We start from the raw sequence: 21,027 nt of genomic DNA, 5'->3' as shown, positions 1-21,027 counted from the left end.
TTCCCGAATTCCGAATATTGCTTTCATTAATGTAAATGTCGACGTATTTTATCGATCAAGCTTCGATAAGCGACCACTCGACCGCTTGATTTTATGACAAAATATATCTGAAGATACAAGATGATAAAACGGACTTTTAGCTGTTTTGATTTACTTGTTATCAACAACATAATAAATCTATAGTAATTGTAACTAATTTTTCACATAAAGCTTTGATAAGATCTACAAAATATCGATAAGTTATAAAATAATACATATAATTTACAAAAATTCTTAAACAATAACTACCGGTACCGATATCGTGCAAAGCACTCTGCCCTTTCTTGTATTGTTACGTGTTTATAGATAAGATATTTATTTCATACGGCTTCTAATATAATAACTTTCAGTGGTCACTAGAAAAACCGGGCACGCGTTGATCAACCCTGCCCCGCGCCCACGATCTCCCCCAGCCAGTACGCCAGGTACGAACCCGCACGTATAGGGGGAAGGGATGCTCGAAAATAATAGGGGAAGAGAATTTTAAAATTTATATTTTTTGCAGCCGGCGCAGGTGATATAACCCGTGCGCGTGCGCCGGCGGCCCACTTGTACGCGAAGCTCCACCGCCGCCGTTCGCGTTTCGCTTACTGACCGAAAGCTCCCACAAAGCCTTCCCCTATCGCGCAGTGCGTATTCGATAGCCGCGTCGATTGGTCGTGCGTCCGTATCTATCGCAGACGATCGTGTAAACACGTCAAAATGCTCCAAGAAATCCAGCTAGTTCAAGGTCAGACGAATTATGTGGTCGTTTCTTCCGGATATCCTTCGAACACATTGAATAAATCATCTTTAGAGAAACGAAACGTTGCTATAGCTCCAGCGCCTGAGAAAAATTATGTCACACACGACACTCCACCGAATCTGCACTACAGGAAAAAGGTGCACTTCAGAACTAATCCGTACACTGGACCACAGGCCGCGTCAATAGCGAGACGCAATGCACGGGAACGAAATCGCGTAAAACAAGTGAATGATGGATTCAACGCACTTCGCCGTCACCTGCCGGCTTCGGTAGTGGCAGCTCTGTCCGGTGGCGCCAGACGAGGTTCGTCAGGGAAGAAACTTAGCAAAGTCGACACATTGCGGATGGTCGTTGAATATATAAGGTACCTTCAGCAGTTATTAGACGAAAGTGATGCCGCATTAGGTATTACGCGCGATCAAGAAAATCGGGAAAATATTCCAAGCAACAACTCAGTTCAGCCGATGACTTCTATTGATATGGATGACGGGTTTTTCTACGGAAGTGGATCACCTTGTTCAGAGAAGGCAGATTCGCCAGCTCCTTCGGAATGTTCTTCGGGTGTGTCTTCGGCGTATTCGGCTGTCGATCGTTACGAGGTTACTACACAACAGCAAATGGGATCAATGGATGAAGAAGAACTCTTAGACGTCATTTCATGGTGGCAACAAAAATAGTTATGTAAGTATTGCATACCAATGAAAAGAAATTGTAATAAAATTTCAAACTGAAGTTATTTCCTCTGTCATGAACCGACACCGAATTTTCAATGGTTCATTCAACATAATAAGGTCAAATTACTTCTTTCCTTTTTGTAATTTTTTGTCTCTTTTGTTCACAGATCCCACAGAGCCCAATCATAGATGGACGTAACCCTCCGAAAATTATTGTGCATAAACACGAACAGACTCTTATATTTCTAGTCAAAGTGCCTTAAACATAGTTTTAATCGCGTATTTCGGATACAAATTCGTTTATGAATTGTAAATGAAGGAATTTACGGACTGCTCTTTTAATTGTAAGAAAGAAAACAGACTGATTGTATTATAATGTAAAGACTAGTTTCATTGTCGCAAAGAGATAATAAACTAAAATCGATATTTGAATTAAAAGTAATTAGCCGTGTTTCTGTAATTATTTTGTTTTAAAAAATAATACATTTTTCTTTTGTTTTCAAAAACACGTTTGTTTTAAAAATTGTTTGGATAAAAATGTTGATCCTCCCATTTAATTTGTATTGTTGTACTTATTTTATTTCTTAATATAAATTTTCGAATACAGTTTTCAAGGTCAAAGAAAAAAAATGCTTTTCACAAAAAATAAGCAAGCAATCGATCATAAAATATAATCATATTATCGTCATTAATTTTAAAAGTTAGTGAATTCTGGCGTATTGTAATTTTGTTACCTGTTAATAATTACCGAGGCTTTGTAATTAATGCGCTCTAGTAATCGGGTCAGTCGATTTAATTGTAAAAAGTTATAGATAGATTAGCCGTAAGTCATAAGCTTAGATAATAAAACTATTTATTGAATTTACGTTATGTTTTATTATGACAAAATGATGAAAGGTAAGTTTGCCGCCAGTGTTAGTATAATAAAATAAAAATTGTATATATTTTTTATTGCTTAGATGAGTGGACGAGCTCACAGCCCTCCTGCTGTTAAGTGGTTACTGGAGCCCATAGACATTTACAACGTAAATGTACCACCCACCTTGAGATATAAGTTCTAAGGTCTCAAGTATAGTTACTAAGGCTGCCCCACCCTTCAAACCGAAACGCATTACTGCTTTACGGCAGAAATAGACAGGACGGTGGTTCCTACCCATGCGGATTCACAACAGGTCCTACCATCAGTAATTACGCAAATTATAATTTTGCGGATTTGTGATTTATTACACGATGTTATTCCTTCACCGTGGAAGTCAATCGAGAACATTTGTTAAGTACGTATTTCATTAGAAAAATTGGTACCTGTCAGCGGGATTCGAACACCGGTCTATCGCTAGACACGAATGCACCGGACGTCTTGTCCTTTAGGTACGACGACTTTTAACATTTTAACGTTTAAACATTAACATTTAAATGTATATTGGTATGTACGTTAGTCTCTGATACCCATTACACAGGGAATCCCAATTTGGGGGCGAATGACCGTGCCTGATTTGTTCCCAGTTATTTAATAATATTTTATTACATTATCTGTTCGCGTTATGTCCTTACGGGCTCCAGCTAATCCCAGATTAGTCGTGAACTTGAACACTCATCTTTGCAATAAGAATATCAGTTGTTTAATCAAGACACAGCACTGTTGTAGACGTACATAATATATACGTATATATATTGTACAATCCCGATTCTGCAGGATAGCCGTCGGAGCACCATGGTTCCAGAGGAACGTGGACCTCCACGATGACCTGGAGCTCGACCCCGTCATTAAGTATCTACAGTCGGCATCGCTGCGCCACTTTGAGAAGGCGGCACGACATGAGAACCCTCTTGTCGTGGCCGCCGGAAACTACATACCCGATCCTGTAGACCGTTTGGTAAACCGTCGACGTCGCCCAAAGCACGTCATCACGGATCCTCCTGATCCATTAACGGTGCTTTTAGGCAATACAAGCACCGGTCACCGTCCTCGCCGAACCCGTCGCTTGCGACGAAGGGCTCGACGAGCGAATTAACCCACAGACACAGCCCACTGAGTTTCTCGCCGGATCTTCTCAGTGGGTCGCGCTTCCGATCCGGTGGTAGATTCTGCGAAGCGCTGCTCTTGCTAGGGCGGTGTTAGCAATTCTCCGGTTTGAGCCCCGCGAGCTCACCTACACAAGCTAGGGTACGCTGAAATAGCCTCTCAACGCTATCAGCATAGGTAGGAAAAAAAAAAAAAAAAAAAAAATATATTGTATTTTTTTGTAATTAATGCAAAGGAGATGATAATGGATACATTGAGACATGAGGCTAAATTCTCAATTTTATTAGTCAATAACCAAACTGCCTTTAGTATAATTTGTTTAGTTAGACAATTATTATTTATTATTATTATTATTTCTTACTCGCCAAAAAATCAAATGAATTAAAAAAAAATAATACATTAATACACTGCACCCATCTCTCGGGATAATATAAGTATTCTAAAGAATACACAATCGAACCTATTCAGACATTTAAACGTAAATAAACAATTTTTTTAGGGATACATGTAAAACATTTTTCGCTTCTTACAAAACATTTGAACTCTCAGGAAGTTGATCTGCGTATTCATGCAATATTGACAATCAGCGTCTAATATCTATGCGGTAGTTATAATGTAGTAGAAAATCCTAGCTAAGGAGTGATGTTGAGTTGGTGAATAAGGAAAACTGGTTGAAAATAGAAAAAAGGGCTATGAATATCCTCTTTTTGAATTTACGACATTTTAATTGTAAGGTGGGCGCATGATACCTCAGAGCAACGAGTGCAATAGACTTAAGTAACCTTACCTCCTACCTGCAAGTCTAAGTATAGGTCATCGCTCACATTTTTTATCAGTTAAGCTTGTCAGCAGCGCCTGCATACAATGTAAGAAGTTTCAATTTCTCTATCCAGTCAACGCTCGGTAATGCAGACTTATTTCTTCTAACTTAAGTCATCTTTATTACATGTTTTGATTTAATAATATTCGGTCTATTTTATGTCTGTGGTACATATATTAGGACAGCCTTAAAATCCTTGTAATGATTTTCAGTGGTGAAGAAACTTCATATCAAATCGTTTGAAAAGTCATTTCTATTTTAAGGCATCTGCTCTAAGGCAAACATTTTTTTCTTTTGCTCTTGTCGGCGAAGAATATACGGCCTATCTGATAGTGAGTGGTTACCGTCGCCCATGGACGTCAGCAATGCCTAACAACTTTCCAGACAGACTTACAATATGCATGCTTAAAAGTAACCATCATATCTATCTTACAGACTCCTCCAATGACTCCGATAACAAGAATTTTCTGGTAACTAGTAACGACTAATATTATGTTGTTTCTAGAGATTTGTGTGTTTTCTAGTTTTCATTGATAATAATTTCTTGGCATGTACGTTTCTTTTTACACAGAAAAAACGAACAGTATCTTGAAGCAATCCGTGATCACGTTCGAAACTTTAGAATAAATATAATAATAAACATAAGATAAAACAGTAACAATAGTTGTAGTTTCAATAATTTGGCTGTTTTTTTCATTTCTTGTAGATTTCTAACTTGTTTTTCTTACTCGTTTTCTTTATTTACTTATTTAATTTATTTTTCAGATTCAGGATGGACAGAGTTCGGAATGAATACATACGGGGGAGCTTTAAAGTCACATCAATCACAGATAAAATGACGGAAAATCGCCTTAGATGGTATGGCCATATCATGAGACTGGATGAAGATCATGTGGTGATGGTCGCATTGGGCTTGCCACAACAAAAAAAAAGGTAGAGGCCGTCCGCCATAGACCTGATGGTCAAACATCGAAAGAGACCTTAAGAAAGCCCAATTGCCAAAACCGACAACCCAGGACCGATCAGCCTGGCGCCGTAGAGTGAGGAGACCCGACTCCAGATAACGGGAACAAGGACGGATAGTAGAAGTATATCCGTTTTCTTTAGGGTTAACGTTTTTAATATTCGCAAACAATTAAATATAAACATATTTTATAAGGTATATAGGTAGGTATAAAAGTATATCCTTACCTAATGCGAAGATTCACATCAAATGAGTAATTTAGACAATTCACTACAGAGGTCGGTAATCAAAGAGAATCAATTCTTATTGGATAGCTATTTTTTTTATCACTGATTAAGTTTTTTATACTTTAAGAACGAACGTATCTAATAATCTGGTCAAATGTATGCTTTTACGAACGCAATCTCGAATTTTCATTGACATTTTCAAAATAATTTATACCAAACGTTAAATTTACACAAAATCATCCAACGATTACGTCAAAAAACTTCAAGGCGGTCGGAATTCGATGTCAATCCTGTTATTATTACCCTTTGCTGGTCATAAATCATTTTCGCCCAGATGTGTGGAATTCACGTGGAAATATCTCCTAAAAATAATAAAAAAAATACCTCACACGAGCCCAATCAGCCATTATTATATGACAACGATGGGGGTAGGTCCTATTAATTTATAACCGATGTGGGTGGATATGCTGTACTTTTTAATGGTCGCAGAAAACTCGGTTTTGTTGTATAACTGTAATTTTACGTATTTTTTATCGAGCCATCGAACAAGATTAATGCACGGGTTACGATGATTTTGAATTTTTATTCAAAAAGACACTAAGCCCACCTTGTATTAAGATAATATATATAAAGGAATCGAATAAAATATCCTAGATTATTCAGGTCTGTGAGATAATTTTAAAACTTTTATAGTAAACTGACCTTTAGAAAATTGTTGTAGTGTCATCGATACTCGATAAATGTCAATTTGTACATTAAATGATTTTTATTGCTACTTTGGGTAGACAAGCATACGGCCTAGTTGATAGTGAGTGGTCATGCCTACATTCCTGGCAATCCTTACGGACATTAGCAAGATTGACTGACTTGGTGGTGACCCTCACTCCTGGACTAAAGGTCGTGGGTTCGATTACCATTTTTGGCAAATATGCGGGTCATGGAACAGGACTATTTTCGGTATCACTGGTTGCTTATAATTTAATGGATGTATCTTACATATCAGTCTCTGGTTCTGCCTTAGCACAGAGGACCATGTTGGCTTGGTCCTTAAATTATTATTTATTAGTAAATATATACAGGTCATGGTAACAAAAGCTTGTGCAAAAAACCACAGTATAAAGATAAGAACGCGAATAATAAATATAACATTGATATAGTTTGGAAAACAAACTGTTCTTGATTTAAAAAATTGTGGTCTTTAATTCTTAAGCCACTACTGTCTACGGCTTTTCATTATCGACGCCGCCATCCTATACATTTCTACAGGGAAGCTTTTTTTTTTTTTTCTGTTTTATTCCTTAAATGGGTGGACGAGCTCACAGCCCACCCGATGTTAAGTGCTTACTGGAGCCAATTGACATCTACAACGTAAATGCGCCACCCACCTCGAGATATAAGTTCTAAGATCTCAGTATAGTTACAACGGCTACCCCACCCTTCGAACCGAAACGCATTACTGCTTCACGGCGGAATTAGGCGAGGTGGTGATACCTACCCGTGCGGACTCCCAAGAGGTCCTATCACCAGTGATAGGACCTCTTGCTTCGTCGCAGGAATGCCTGTAAAAAATATTTTAGTTTTTGAAGGATATACAAAAGAAATTAGATTTATAGTCTTATGCGGACAAAATTAACGTCCAGTTCAAAACAACAAGAGAGTTCACCAAATTTATTCTCACGACATTCTCGTATGTAGTATCCGGGATGAAAAATAATAGGTCATCCTTAATATATATGTTCACGTAAATTATTTCTGATTCGATTGTCAGATCAGTTGGGCTATTCTTTTGACAAATTCACTTGTTATTTAATTTTACATGTGAGATCGGCCGTGCTACCGAATGTTACAATAAAAACGTTATTGTTTTGATAAAAAATGACATGCCACACATACATCTGATAATAGGCGTAGGCGGGGTCATAACAAAAGAGAATTGGTTAGCACCATACAAACACAATGCGGGACGAAGTCTTGATTCGGGTGTAAAATTAAGATTTCCAACATATCCCGTCTTTTGTGTTATTTTTTACTTGTCAAACGTTGAATTCGAATGTTTGTCTTACAAACATTTCAAATAATAGAGAACTAGTGATTAAGAAAGTTGCGCCTCTAATTGTGTTATAATGATTACAAAATTCGCCGAGAATTCATTTCGAGTTTTTTGTACGGGATCGCATCAGCACTTTTGTTGTATTAAACTAAAACGACTCCTATCTTTGTTCTCTGTCTCGGTTTCATAAAAGCGGCTTGAAGGCTTTTTATCTTACTAAAGATATTTATTTACGATCCTACCTCACTCTGCCTTATCACTTCAGACTGTTACAGTAGCTTCCATGTGACCACCTCCTTGGATGCAATTTAGACTTTAAAACAAGGACTCAAAAATCTTATTTCATTGACGGCGCCGGTAGTCAAAAACAACCCTTTGTGGTTCTCTGTCCCATCACCGCTTTTCATATCGAAAGTCGAGTTAATTAATTTACGAATGGCAGTAGCAATCCCATTGAGTACCTTTTTGTGCGACACCAGAACCTCTTTGTTACAAATGTTTATCTCGTTGATAAGACAAAATTGAAGACATAGGTGTCGAAAACGACCAGTTTTTATCTTCGATGTCCGCCACTAAAACGTTTAAAGTGGTTCGTCTTCAAGTAGTCAAAAAAGATTACATCTCGTTACCTCATAATAGATTTTTATGGCTTAGGGTAATAACGATCGAAATAACCCAATTGAATTTCGGGCTTGGAGAACAAAAGCGAACACGGCTGTCGGACATATTACCGGCTTACTACAATAAATCGAGGAGGTCTGTCGCCACAGGGCTAATTACTCTGAATATCAGTTGATATACTGTCTACTTAGGATTCGTGATGTATGGCTGCGCTCAAAGGATCGGACGCCGCTAGCCCCCGGCCCCGACCGTCCTGCGATTATAAATAAGCATGTTTAGGATAACGATTGTCGACAACGCTGCTAGACTCATACACCTTGAGGTCAAACGTCTTAGTTAATTAAATATTTAATGCGCGGCCTAAGAAAATCTTTGTACTGACAAATGTGTTACAACGAAATTGATAGTTCGACGTTAACATTCAGTAGGAGTTTAAATATCGGTGGCTTCACTTAACCTGTTTAGATGTCTCATTAATTCGAACATTTAACAAATAATGAAAAATACTATTTTGTTTGTTTATTGATAAACACAATATGGTTTATATGTTTGCGAAATATGTGTTAGGTATACAATAAAATAATTTTGTTTGCTATTTTATAGTATTAAAAATACAGTGAATAAAATTATCTCGCAAATCGATATCGAATGTGAAATACCGCGACATTCCATGGTCTTTGCAAAAATCATAATAGCTTGTGATCTAGATTAGTGACGCACATTGTATTGCCAAAGGGTTGCGTTCATTGTGGGCTACAAAAGATGCGCCTGTGCATAATGCATCGACCGCAACACAGACAATTGGTGCGAATTCTTTGAAATGTATTTAACGATTAAATCTGCGACATGGCATCAATTTATTTATCTGAACTTCGATTTTCATTGATAAGTTTATTTTGAAGTTTCGTCTTGCAGTTCAATGGCCATTCTGAAGGTTTAAATAAAAGCGTATTTTTAGTTTTATTTTGTAACCTTTTAGATAATTTATGATTTTAATTATTATGAACATTAAAATAGTGTTTTGAGGAATTAGTTTTTCCATACTATCTAGAATGACTACGATCATTTACAGTGAGCTTTAAGAACTAATTTTGACTACCGTCCCTTCCAGCTCTGGAATGTGCATCCTACGCGGTGTTTTTTGAATTCTGTGATTTCTTTTTTAAATGAGATTTGCAAGGCATTATTTATCAATATTCATTTGATTTGACAATATTCATTACCAACGTCCATAAGGCTTGCTTACTCCGCTTCAAATGTCCCGAATACTTATTACCACTGAAGGCAATATAAAAATTCCCAACTAAAGTATAATGATTAAAATATTGATTCGTTTAATAAAAGGGTTTTTGATTTAATGTCTGTATTCGAAAAGAAGCTATATATCAAACGAATATTTTCCTGAATCAGCGACAGAAGTACGATTTGCACCTCTCATATGTAAAGTCACTAATCTTAAAACAGTTAATCATAATGATTACAATTTAGATGTAACGTGAAATGCGACAGTTATATCTAAGGTTATAGGCGGTAGTTCTTTTTGACGTTCAACAAGTGTGTGCTTTCATTTATTTGAATTTTTTTTTTACTTCATTTGATTTGATTTGATTTAATTTGATGTCTATATTTCAAGCTCCCCGATCATTTACATAAACGAATAGAAAAATATAACATCAAAAACAAATTAGACTGTTCTATTCCCAAAATGGACATTACCAATAAATTCTTTTACTAAGTTATCGTAACTAGACACTGCACAGTACCAACATTACAAAAATATATTGTATCATATGTATCAGTATACAAAGAGATACCAATCTTACCAAACGTGAACAACCGCACAAACAATTTGACTATACAACGAAGCTGTCAAAGCGGTTAAAGCAATCTTTTCCGAACTTTAACAATGAAAGATAAGATCAAGAATACGCAGACAAGTCGTTACTCGGTACATCTTAAATTTATGTTTACAAAACATGTCGTTCTCACTGAACTCAATTAAATAGGTGTTTGACGCGTGAAATTGGTTTATTTCTATACAAATACCCAAAAGATATACCGGAGATAATTTATTTACCATCTAAAAGCACTGCAGAAAATGTTTACTATATATTACGCTACTATTCTGGCTGTAGAGGTTAAATGCTTAGTATTAAAAAAAACTCCTAATTTCGCGGCAGAAATAGAAATGGTGAATACCATGAACTTTTACACTAATAGTATAAGGTATGAAAGAGCGAGATTACTAAGTTGTAAAATAGGTCTTTTTCAGAAATTTTAAACTGACGTGCTACTACAAAATATTTACAATTGTGATCGATTATTCAATCGAATTCTATAAACCTGTCATCTAAAATACAAATTTTATTTAAATCAAATGTGTTTACGACGTCATTAAATAGTCTTAGAGACAAAGAGATGTGGGTTGATATCAAAGCTGGGTGCGAGCAGCTGATGTACTATTGCGGGCAGCAAGGTGTCGGTCAGGTGTCGCATAAACGGGCACATGCCATGGGTTTGTCGTCAGACGGTACTGTCGGCGACAAAAATCGATACGGTTTATATTATAAAAGTGATTTTTTCCGTTACACTTGCATGGTCTTGCATGGTAAAAGCTCCAAGGGAAAAGGATTCTAGGTACATTTTATTAGAGATAGTTATTGTTCTTATTTTTTTTTTTATTACTTACATGGATGGTCGAGCTCAAAGCCCATATGGTGTTAAATGGTTACTGGAGCCCATAGACATCTACAACGTAAATGCGCCACCCACTTTGAGATATAAGTTCTAAGATCTCAGTATAGTTCAGGCCGAAACGCATTACTGCTTCACAGCATTAATTATTACAGCATTTACATTCTTCTTCTTCTTCTTATCAGCCAACAGAGGTCCCCTGCTGGACATAAGCCTTCCCTAAGCCTCGCCACAAAGACCGGTCCTACGCTGTCTGCATCCAGGGGATCCCCTCGAACCTCAATCTAATTCTTACATTCACTCTATTCAATGAACTTACATTTCTTAAATCAAATTGGTTTTTTCGTGTATAATTCGAATTAAAAGGTAAAATATTTCTATACTCAATACAACTTTAAGTTAAAAGCATAGAGTAAACATTTATGATCGTATCTGTACTCACAACACTCACAAGATTTTTTCCGCACATCCGGCGAATGCAGAATCCGCGGATCAAAAGAAAAATTGTTAAGCATTGTAGGAAACGATGTATTAAAATAGTTATAAAGTTAAGGTAAAAAATACTCGTATTGAATTGGAGTTATAAATTTATTTTTCCTTGATTTTGAATACAGGCATTATTTACGCAGAAATTCACCCTGATGCGTTCACTGCGTTCCGTAAATTGTATTATTTAATCAAGAAGTCAATTAAGCTGTTTAACTACCAACGGAATTTAGTCTATGGTGGTTTTAACGTTCTACGCCCATGTTGTTGACCGAACCAGAAAATTATCTATCTACATATACTTATAACAAGTCACTGAACTCCTAAACGACTAGACAGACGGATTTTGTTGGTATTTTTTTGTGAGTGTTTGAGTATGCCTCTGGATGATTTAGGTTTACAACTGAACCCAGTATGTGGTTCTCAGATTTGTACATCATTTGTTTTATTTTTAGACTAGGACAACCTCTCGCTAGTTTTATCTTAATTAAAATATTAAGATATTTCATAGAAAAAATTGTCGACCGAATCAAATAAATAAATAAAACTACTACCTTTTTATTGTTTGCTTTTGAACAGTGATAACTAGGAGATTCTCAATTCGGGCCGTATGTCTTTACTTATATTCACTTACCAAGGGTTAATGTTATCAACAAGAGTTCAATTTATTTTAACGAACATTGGCGATATCTAGAGGCATCGGTGACAGCTTTTTATTATTATTTTTTATTGCTTAGATGCGTAGACGAGCTCACAGCCCACCTGGTGTTAAGTGGTTACTGGAGCCCATGGACATCTACAACGTAAATGCGCCACCCACCTTGAGATAAAAGTTCTAAGATCTCAGTATAGTTACAACGGCTACCCCACCCTTCAAACCGAAACGCATTACTGCTTCACGGCAACAATAGGCAGGGCGGTGGTACCTACCCGCGCGGACTCACAAGAGGTCCTACCACCAGTATAATATACCAGTACTATACATACTATCAACCGGGTATTCACTTTGCTAATCTGTGATAAATGGGATGCGTGCGTTTCATAAACGTCTCTTCATTATTGTCTCAATAATTGAACGTTGTCTGTAAAAGATTATTTTGAATCTTATCTTATCTTATTACTCGATGGGCTGGGCAGGTATTTGTCTGAAATTTCGACCCTTAAAAATACTCCATCTTTTGTGATTTCCTATCCTTTATTTTTTAATCATGATTACAGTTCGAATGAGTTTTGTAACGATATTTGGTGAAGAGAGTCTATGGATATTGCCTAATTCTTTATATTACTGTTTCTTCCTTGCTAGGTTGTCGCACTCATAAAGTTATTGTGTGTAAATTTATCATCTGCAAAGCACGTAGGTGGCTTTCAGTACCAGTTCGCTATGTAGGGGCAAGCAAATATGATAACTAAATATTAGCTAACTTCGACAAAGGCTTCGCGGCCTAATCGATTTTATTTGTAGTCGTTCCTCGTATTCACTCTTGTGTGTTTTACTGTTAATCCCGAGACATTACTATTAACACTAACAACTAATATCAAAAAAAGGTTTTTGTGGTCTAATTGTATAAGTGAATTGATTACCTTTGAGTAAATATTGCTTTTATGTATGCTGGTATGCTGTATAGATGCTGCTGTAAATCTTGCTAATGATACTGTAGATGCTAGTAGCCTTTTTGCTATTTGTTAATAAAAACTTTTTCTAAATCTCAACTTCATTAAAAGATCCATAGACAACGAAGGGATAACAAAAGAGCTGTTTTTTTTCTTTCAAGATTTAATTTTCGAACTGTGAGAAATTGAGATTTTTCCATATTTAAAACATTTTACGGCACCATAAAGTTATGTCATTATTAAACAATATTTATATCTTTATATTGAGATGTCTCTTACTGATTCTTGCGTGCGAGATTTATGTGTGCACACAAAAATTTTATTATGGGGTAGGATCGTTAACACCGGTGTAAACGTCACTTTATAAATAATTTACACTGAGTCTAAACGTTTTTGTTTGCTTTAAGTTGGCTTCGTTGGCATTCAAATGTTACGAATTGATATCTCTAACCTATTAAGTATGGCATTTTTAGGTAAGTTCTTATTTTAAATATCCAGTTTAAAAACTTTAGTGTTCGATGCGTCTTAAATGCACTTTTTATCTAACAATATAGGGCAAGAGATAAAGCATGATGTCAATATACGTATTCAACCTCCTTCTTCTGTATTAAGAGGAGCTGGCTTCAAAGAGAATACTTTTCTCAGTATTATTTAACCAATAGGTTATTTTACTAATAGGTGGTTATCACATTACAGTGCCAACAGACATTTTAAGACTTTTCTCAAAATATAAATGAAAAATACAAATTTCAACAAAAAATTTAATAATATTTGCAAGTTTCTATTTACCCAGCAGCTGGTGCAAGCATGCATTATTTGCACGAACTATTGTATCAAATTGCGTAAACGGAAGGGGTAGATAAATAGAAAATTTCCAAAAAAAACTTGCAACTGGTATTGGGGTATTGGTCAAGTTAATGTGTGTCGCAAGTTTATTTGTGCAACATCCTTTAATCCGCCCCATCGCAGCGTTTTTGTGAAACGGCACGAGCACTATCATCTGTTGCAGATGCGCTAATTCTGATTGAATGGATTAAATATTTTGCATCTTGACTGACTAACACATTTTTCTTAACATTACAATTTATATAAATTAACACGCACACAAAATTGTTTGTTTATGAATACATAACGCAGAGCCTAAAACTTATTTTTATAAAATACTAGCTGACCCGGCAGACTTCATAGTGCCTTAGCCGATAAATTAAAGACTTAAACTTTTGTATAAAATAAACTTAAAACAAACAAAAGGAATCCGTCCGACGGGGGACATATCAAAGGAAAAATAAAATTGTTATTTTTATTTAATTCCGAGCATTTTCATATTTATCTACCTTCTAGCAAGCAAGACTAGAAAAAGAGAATCTAGCAAGACTAACGAACGGCAATTCATTTATATATATATTGAAAGTCATGATTGAATTTTAAGGTGTCGTACTATCTAACAATTCAATTTGGTCCAATCATATGAACTACGTGTCGTTTATATCGGAAACTAGAGAGCGTAAAAGGGTTTTGTAGGTTGAATAATTAACCTATTAATTTAATTGCATGGCGCCTTTACTTTACCACGCGTAATTATCTAGAGCACGATAAAAATCTTTAAAAAAAAAACCGATTAAAATAATGTAAAAACATTTATAGCTCAACGAAATCGAAACGCTCAATAGTGATGAGAAAAACTGTTTTTTTTTTTGTTTTTTTATTTCGAGCAACCTGTGAAACCGCGATAAGCGAATAGCATTATCATTCATTTAAGTGGACGATAACGAGTGCGAGAGGACGAAAAGTTATTTTTTTAATTAACACATTAAGAACAGATATCTTAATCTTCCCGGCGCCAATTCTAAAAAGACTTCACCCCTTGATAAGAATCCCGACGGCTTTATCAAGAATGCTCACGATATCTGGAACAACGGTATAGTGAAGTGCAAAAAACCCACTAGCTCTCAATTAAACTAGTTTAAAAAACACTTTTATGTCTGGGACCACCTGTAACCGATGCAAAAACATTGTCGAATGTTAGAGTGGGCTAGGGAATCTAGTTCGCTGTTTTGTGGGAAAACGATTGCGCAGTTTTTTTAATACATCGCAGATTCCAATCAACTAGAAAGCTTTAATCACAGGCGCGATAATGTTATCTGATCATGTAATATATTGCACCTAATGACCTCATGTCTCAAAGTGGGTGGTGATGTTGCATTTAGTGATTTGTATTGAACTCCACTTAGTACTTTATAGATTGACTGCGAACTTGTCTATCATAACAACAATAAATGTTTTACAATAATTTTATGCTTTTTGATTTTGTTATTTTTTTTACTTTTTTTATTAATTGTATGATTGTCTGTTTATTCTATTCCATTGGTCCACGTGCCATTTATCTAATAGAGTAGTCACTATGAGAACTTCAATACTTCACTCTGACGTGATAGAAGGCAACGTGAAGAAATGGGTTACAATATTTTTTATGCTTTTGTCACTTTGCGAGAAACTAGAAACAAAATTCTCTACAAAACTAGAACAAAATGAATTTCTTATTCAATCCCTTGTACGTAGAGAATGTTCTCCCTTATCCTGATGAAACAGGAAAGGCCTCAGGGCCAACAGTAACCCTTCAATCATTAAAATAAAAATCTTATGTTACGGACGTTTTTTCCCGGTTTGGGTACCCCCCTCCGCATCGTCCCATAAGGAACTTCGTTCCAAAAATAATGTTCTTTGTTTTGCAATCTTAACTTTAAATATAGGTAATATTAAATGTGATATCGTAGTAATATCGATCGTCAAAAAGTCTAGCAAGTCGGCGGAGGGCAATGTAATAAATCCATTTATAATTACTGGCACATCGTGGGAACATCGTTCGCCAGTCGCGGACATAAATCACATCAAAAACGAAACGAGATTTATTCAGCTTAAAACGGATGGCGACAATTATGAATACGTTCGGGAATTGTGTGCTGAATTTGAACCTGAAACGATGAATTTATTTATTGCATTACAGTTGCAATACATATTTATTACAATTGATGGACGACGACAAGACCCGTTTTTATGTTTAGTTTCCCCATTCCATAGACATCACATAACTGTACACGTCACTAATTTTCAGACATGAGGTCTAGTCATTCGTTTCCGATAGAAATGGTGGTTTTGCAGTTAATGTCAATTTTACAAGTTTTATTTTATTATAAAGTGATTACTTTCTCAAAAAAAAAAACGCGCATTCCTAAGTACTATTTTATGAATACATTTTAGGTTAGATAGGTACTTTCTAGTGACTTTACTGAATAATAATATAACTGCTAAGCACAAATGTATGGGGACCTTGAAATTAAATTTTCAAACGCATATTAAATGACTATTTATTGTTTCATCATTAAAGCTAATGATTCCTCTTTTGACATTGTAACAAAAAGCGAGGATTGGAATAACAATTGAATCGACTGAATTTTAATGACGATCCTGTTAACTAGCTTATTGATGTCTAAGAGTACCAATAAGCTTAAAGCCAGGCCGCAAGCTCGTTCACTAGTCTAGAGAAAAATGGAATATTTTATGAATTAACATTATTAAGAAACGAAATGTGACCATAAGCGTATTGTTAAGTGTAATATTACACAAAAAAAAACCATTTTATTAACCTTCTTCATTACATTTTAAAACAATTGTGTGTATTTTAATCAGATAGTAATCTAAGATCTGTATCACCGAATTCTAAACATACACAATGTTAATTACAAGTCAAAATATAACCTCTAATCGTCTATAAATACATATTGCGGACACTTAATTAATGAACTTCTTGTTTTTAATAACCCGATATCAAGTTTTTAAAAAACGCATTACTTATGATAACGACCAGCCAAATGGAACTTAAGCCTTAAAAGCTGAAGTCGAAATAAAATCCAAGTAATAACCGTACGTATGCGCTTACACATTAATGAATCGCAATATTTTTCAACGTTATATCTCCGAAGCTGCTTTGTAATATGTCATTAATTATTCCTATTGCCTAGTGGGAGATAAGTATCGGAAAATGCATAAAAAGACAAGTCCACTATTTCTGAATATGGAGAGACGCCCGCCAGAGATATAAATGACTCGGATCATTATTTAATATACTTCGTTTTTTTTTGTTTTTTTTTTCAAATATTTCGTAGCAATATTTCACACGTGGTAATAAAACTTATGAAATATTACTGCAATTATAGAAAGTTAAAAAAGATAAAATAAATAAAGACAAAAATCGCTAGCCGCGGGCCGCCTTGCGGAGGGCCACTGTTCTTTTCGATTATTAGGGATCCTTTGAATTGTTTTATGTCCTTTAAAAACATCTGTGACAATTTTAAATTTTCAAAACTCAATCTAGCAATTAACCCTTTATTTATTTTTTGTTTTGCTATACATATATGCCCTCTAAATTAATTCAGTCATAAGATTGTTAAGCTCAATTATTATTTAAACAACCACAATACAAATTAATAAAAAAATATCAATTTTTCTATCAGATAGATTTGGAAACAACAATAACTAATTCTCCAAAGGAACCCACTTTCTTTTATGTCTCTCAAGAAACATTTCTTATCCTTGCAATCTTGTTTCCGTGATTTATGATTTAGAATCGCTCAGAAGCACGTCTTGTTAACTTGGATTTGCATGCTATTAGGGTCATTAGGATTATACGCTGTGATGTGCCGTATCAAAAGGTTTTATGAGTTATAGGCCATTTTAAGAAGGTAAAAGCGTGGCTATTTTAATTACGATAAACGAGCTTAAGGCAATCCTGTGTTAAGCTTTTGCTGCAGCCAAATTAACTCTTTACTTTGTAGACATTAATTTGACTTTATTTGGAAAACAGAGGAGGCACACAAACGAGTGTCCAGTTTACTACCTAACAGTCTGAGATTCCACAGCACAGAACCTTACACAGCATGTGGTGAGGCGGATGCTAATGAACACGCTCAATACTGGTGGTAGGAAGACTCACAAGACGTCAGGTAGTGGTCCATCCGTATTTCTGCCGTATTCAATTCGTTTCGATTTGAACCGGTCATAGAAAGTGACACAGCCCACTGAGTTTCTCGCTGAATCTTCACAGTGGATCGCGTTTCCAATCCAGCAGTAGATTTTGTGATGCTCTTGCTAGAACTAGTGTTAGCAACGTCCACAGGTTAGAGCTCTGAGGGCTTACCTACTCGCCCGGTGTATCTAGTATGATCCCTCGGGGTCACTAGAATAGGTAGAAAAAAAAGTGCTACACAAACCACACGTATTTCATTTCAAATACCAAGCCACTCAAAACAGAACCTTATCACGTCAACAGTATACATTATATTAGTACAAATCATCAGGCATGTTAATCGCAGAACTTATCCAAAGAGAAACATTTAAAAAATAATAAATAAACTCTTAACAGGAAACGGAAACAGTCAAGGCTTTACCGCTCTACGTTGCATCTGAAAATGTACTTTCACCAACATTTATTTATGTAAGACAAAATGGTTAATTAAGTTAGCATAATTTACTGGTGGTAGGACCTCTTGTGAGTCCGCACGGATAGGTACCACCGCCCTGCCTATTTCTGCCGTGATGCAGTAATGCGTTTCGGTTTGAAGGGTGGGGCAGCTGTTGTAACTATACTTGAGACCTTAATACTTATATCTCAAGGTGGGTGGTGCATTTACGTTGTAGATGTCTATGGGCTATTTAAGTAATACACAAGATATAAGAACAAGGAATTATTTTAGGGTGGAAATTTCGTTTATTGGTGATCAAGTAATTTTGCCGCTTTTTAATTAGCTCGCTTTGGGAAATGTTTGTGTAGGATTGGATATATTTTCCCACAATCTACCTATAATGTAATGGTTGAGCAAGAAATGAATAAAATAAGAAATAGAAGAGAACCAAATTAATAAAGAAAAAAAGAGAAAAAAAATATTTTCATCCGTTTTGGTTTTTTGTGCTCATGATAGATGTTTCTTTTACTTGCAATTAATTTGTTAGGTGTCTCAAGATTTGTAGCAACATCGTTGTAAAATTCTTTGTTCAGTTAAGAATCTTTGTGCATGCAATACTTAAATATGCGAGAATGAAAAATTCACATCAAACTGTGGATTACGGAGCTCTCACTTGTAACAATTGTTGCACACACGGATAATATGTTCATGCAATTAATTGTTTTGGTTTATTCTCAATTCCAATATTTTATCACGCTCCTGGTTACTGACCTCAGAAATATTCTATACTAGCGACCCGCCCTCGCTTCGCTTCGGAAACATTAAAACTCACATAAAACCAAAAAAATAATAAAAAATAAATAAAAAAAAGTAGCCTATGTTCATCAGGGACAATGTCGGCTTCTAATGGAAAAATAATTTTTCAAATCGGTCCAGTAGTTTCGGAGCCTATTCGAAACAAACAAACAAACAAATCTTTCCTCTTTATAATATTAGTATAGATGGTATTTTTTATCTACTACGGATCATACCCGATCCGGTGAACCGAATGGTAAACAGTCGACGTCGCGCTAATATGTCATTACGGATCCTCCCGATCCATTAACTGTGCTTTTAGATACCTCAAGCACTAGTCACCGCCCTCGCCGAACCTGTCGCTTGCGACAAAAAGCTCGACGAGTAAATTAACCCATAGACAAAGCCCACTGAGTTTCTCGCCGGATCTTCTTAGTGGGTTTGCATTATCGATCCGGTGGTAGATTCTGCGAAGCACTGCTCTTGCTAGGGCCAGTGCTAGCAACACTCCCGGTTTGAGCCCCGTGAGCTCACCTACTAGTTCGGTCAATATAGAGTAACCCCTCAACGTTACAAAAATAGGTAGGAAAAAAAAACTACAAAAATGCAATATTGAAACTAATTAGTTAGTTAGTTAATATTTTATTACTAGATATTTAATAGTTAGTTAATATTTTGTAGAGTAACGTGGATTTTAGAAGCTGATACGAAGCCAAGTACTCCTAAATACGCAAATGATTTTTTGCGGTAAATTTCTTGTGTATAGATAGATGTACTAAGTCAAATCAACAAAAGTTAAAGACCTAACTTGAAGATAACATAAGTATCAACAATAAAATGTCCAGCAGAAAAATACTAACCCACGTTTGCATATAAAACAAAAATGGTTATTTCTAAATAAAAAATGTAATGTCACTCTCGTAAATTTTAATACGCTTTTTTATTAGCTTCAGACGTATGTTTGTAACGGAAACTTTGAACATGATTTTGACCCCCTTCAAAACGTCGGATTAACTCGAAATTTGGTATACTTATTAAGGACCGATGATAAAACAATATTTAAAAAAATGTATTGAAAAAATTGAAATTCAACTAAAAAATTAAAAATAAATAATAGTTGTGAGTAATAGTGCTTTTTAGGATATTATCAAAATAACCCTTCTACTCACAAAATATTTATAACTACGTATACCATGCACCCCACGCTTTTTTACAATATAATTATTTTTTCTTACACTATTTTTAATTCAAATTTATTAAAATTTATTTTCTATTTTTTAGTTGGATTTTCTATAAAAGCGTATTTTGTTAGTTTTTTTTTAAACTATTATTTATTAATTCGATTCGCTTGTCATTCTTGAGTCACGTGTGTCGCGACGCCCTTCGGCCACTGCCGTTCGCCAGGAAGCGCAACTCAACGCGCAAATAAGAAATAAATTCCCTGGCAACCGTAACAAAGGTAAAGTAAAAAGGAAGCGTCCAGCCTCCGGGCGAAGGAGCCTCCGAGATTTATATACACGTGCCTTATGCTCAGAAAAACAATAAAATATCGTGTAAATGAAAAAGTTGAGTAGCATTTGTATTTTTAGACTCATGACAATAGGTAATATGTAATGTGAAGCAAACGTGTGGAGTGTGAACAAATATTTGTTGACCAGATTTTGAAAGGTTGTATGTATCTTGTATTTTGATTCAGTGGTGGTAGAGCATGTTGTTAACCCGCTCTACCAGGAAACACCATCTTGCTTATAATTACCGTCTTATAATTTGTGATTTCAAGCGATTATGTGAGCACATTTACTTCTCTACGTATACAACA

The 21,027-nt window shown here is 35.5% G+C and overlaps 1 protein-coding gene across 1 annotated transcript; it reads left to right on the top strand.

The window, feature by feature from the left end:
* The first annotated feature begins 586 nt into the window (after positions 1–586).
* sc (achaete-scute-like protein ASH2) lies at positions 587–2,321 on the top strand. Its single transcript, XM_089732293.1, has 2 exons — positions 587–1,465; positions 1,626–2,321. Exon 1 carries the CDS (start codon positions 742–744, stop codon positions 1,459–1,461), a length of 720 nt encoding a protein of 239 aa, XP_089588419.1. The 5' UTR covers positions 587–741; the 3' UTR covers positions 1,462–1,465; positions 1,626–2,321.
* The last annotated feature ends 18,706 nt before the right edge of the window (positions 2,322–21,027 follow it).

The sequence above is a fragment of the Bombyx mandarina genome, chromosome 13 (assembly GCF_030267445.1).
Source record: "Bombyx mandarina strain Sakado chromosome 13, ASM3026744v2".
Classification (NCBI taxonomy): domain Eukaryota; kingdom Metazoa; phylum Arthropoda; class Insecta; order Lepidoptera; family Bombycidae; genus Bombyx; species Bombyx mandarina.
The sequence above is the reverse complement of the archived record's forward strand: the minus strand, read 5'-3'. Positions and strand labels throughout refer to the sequence as shown.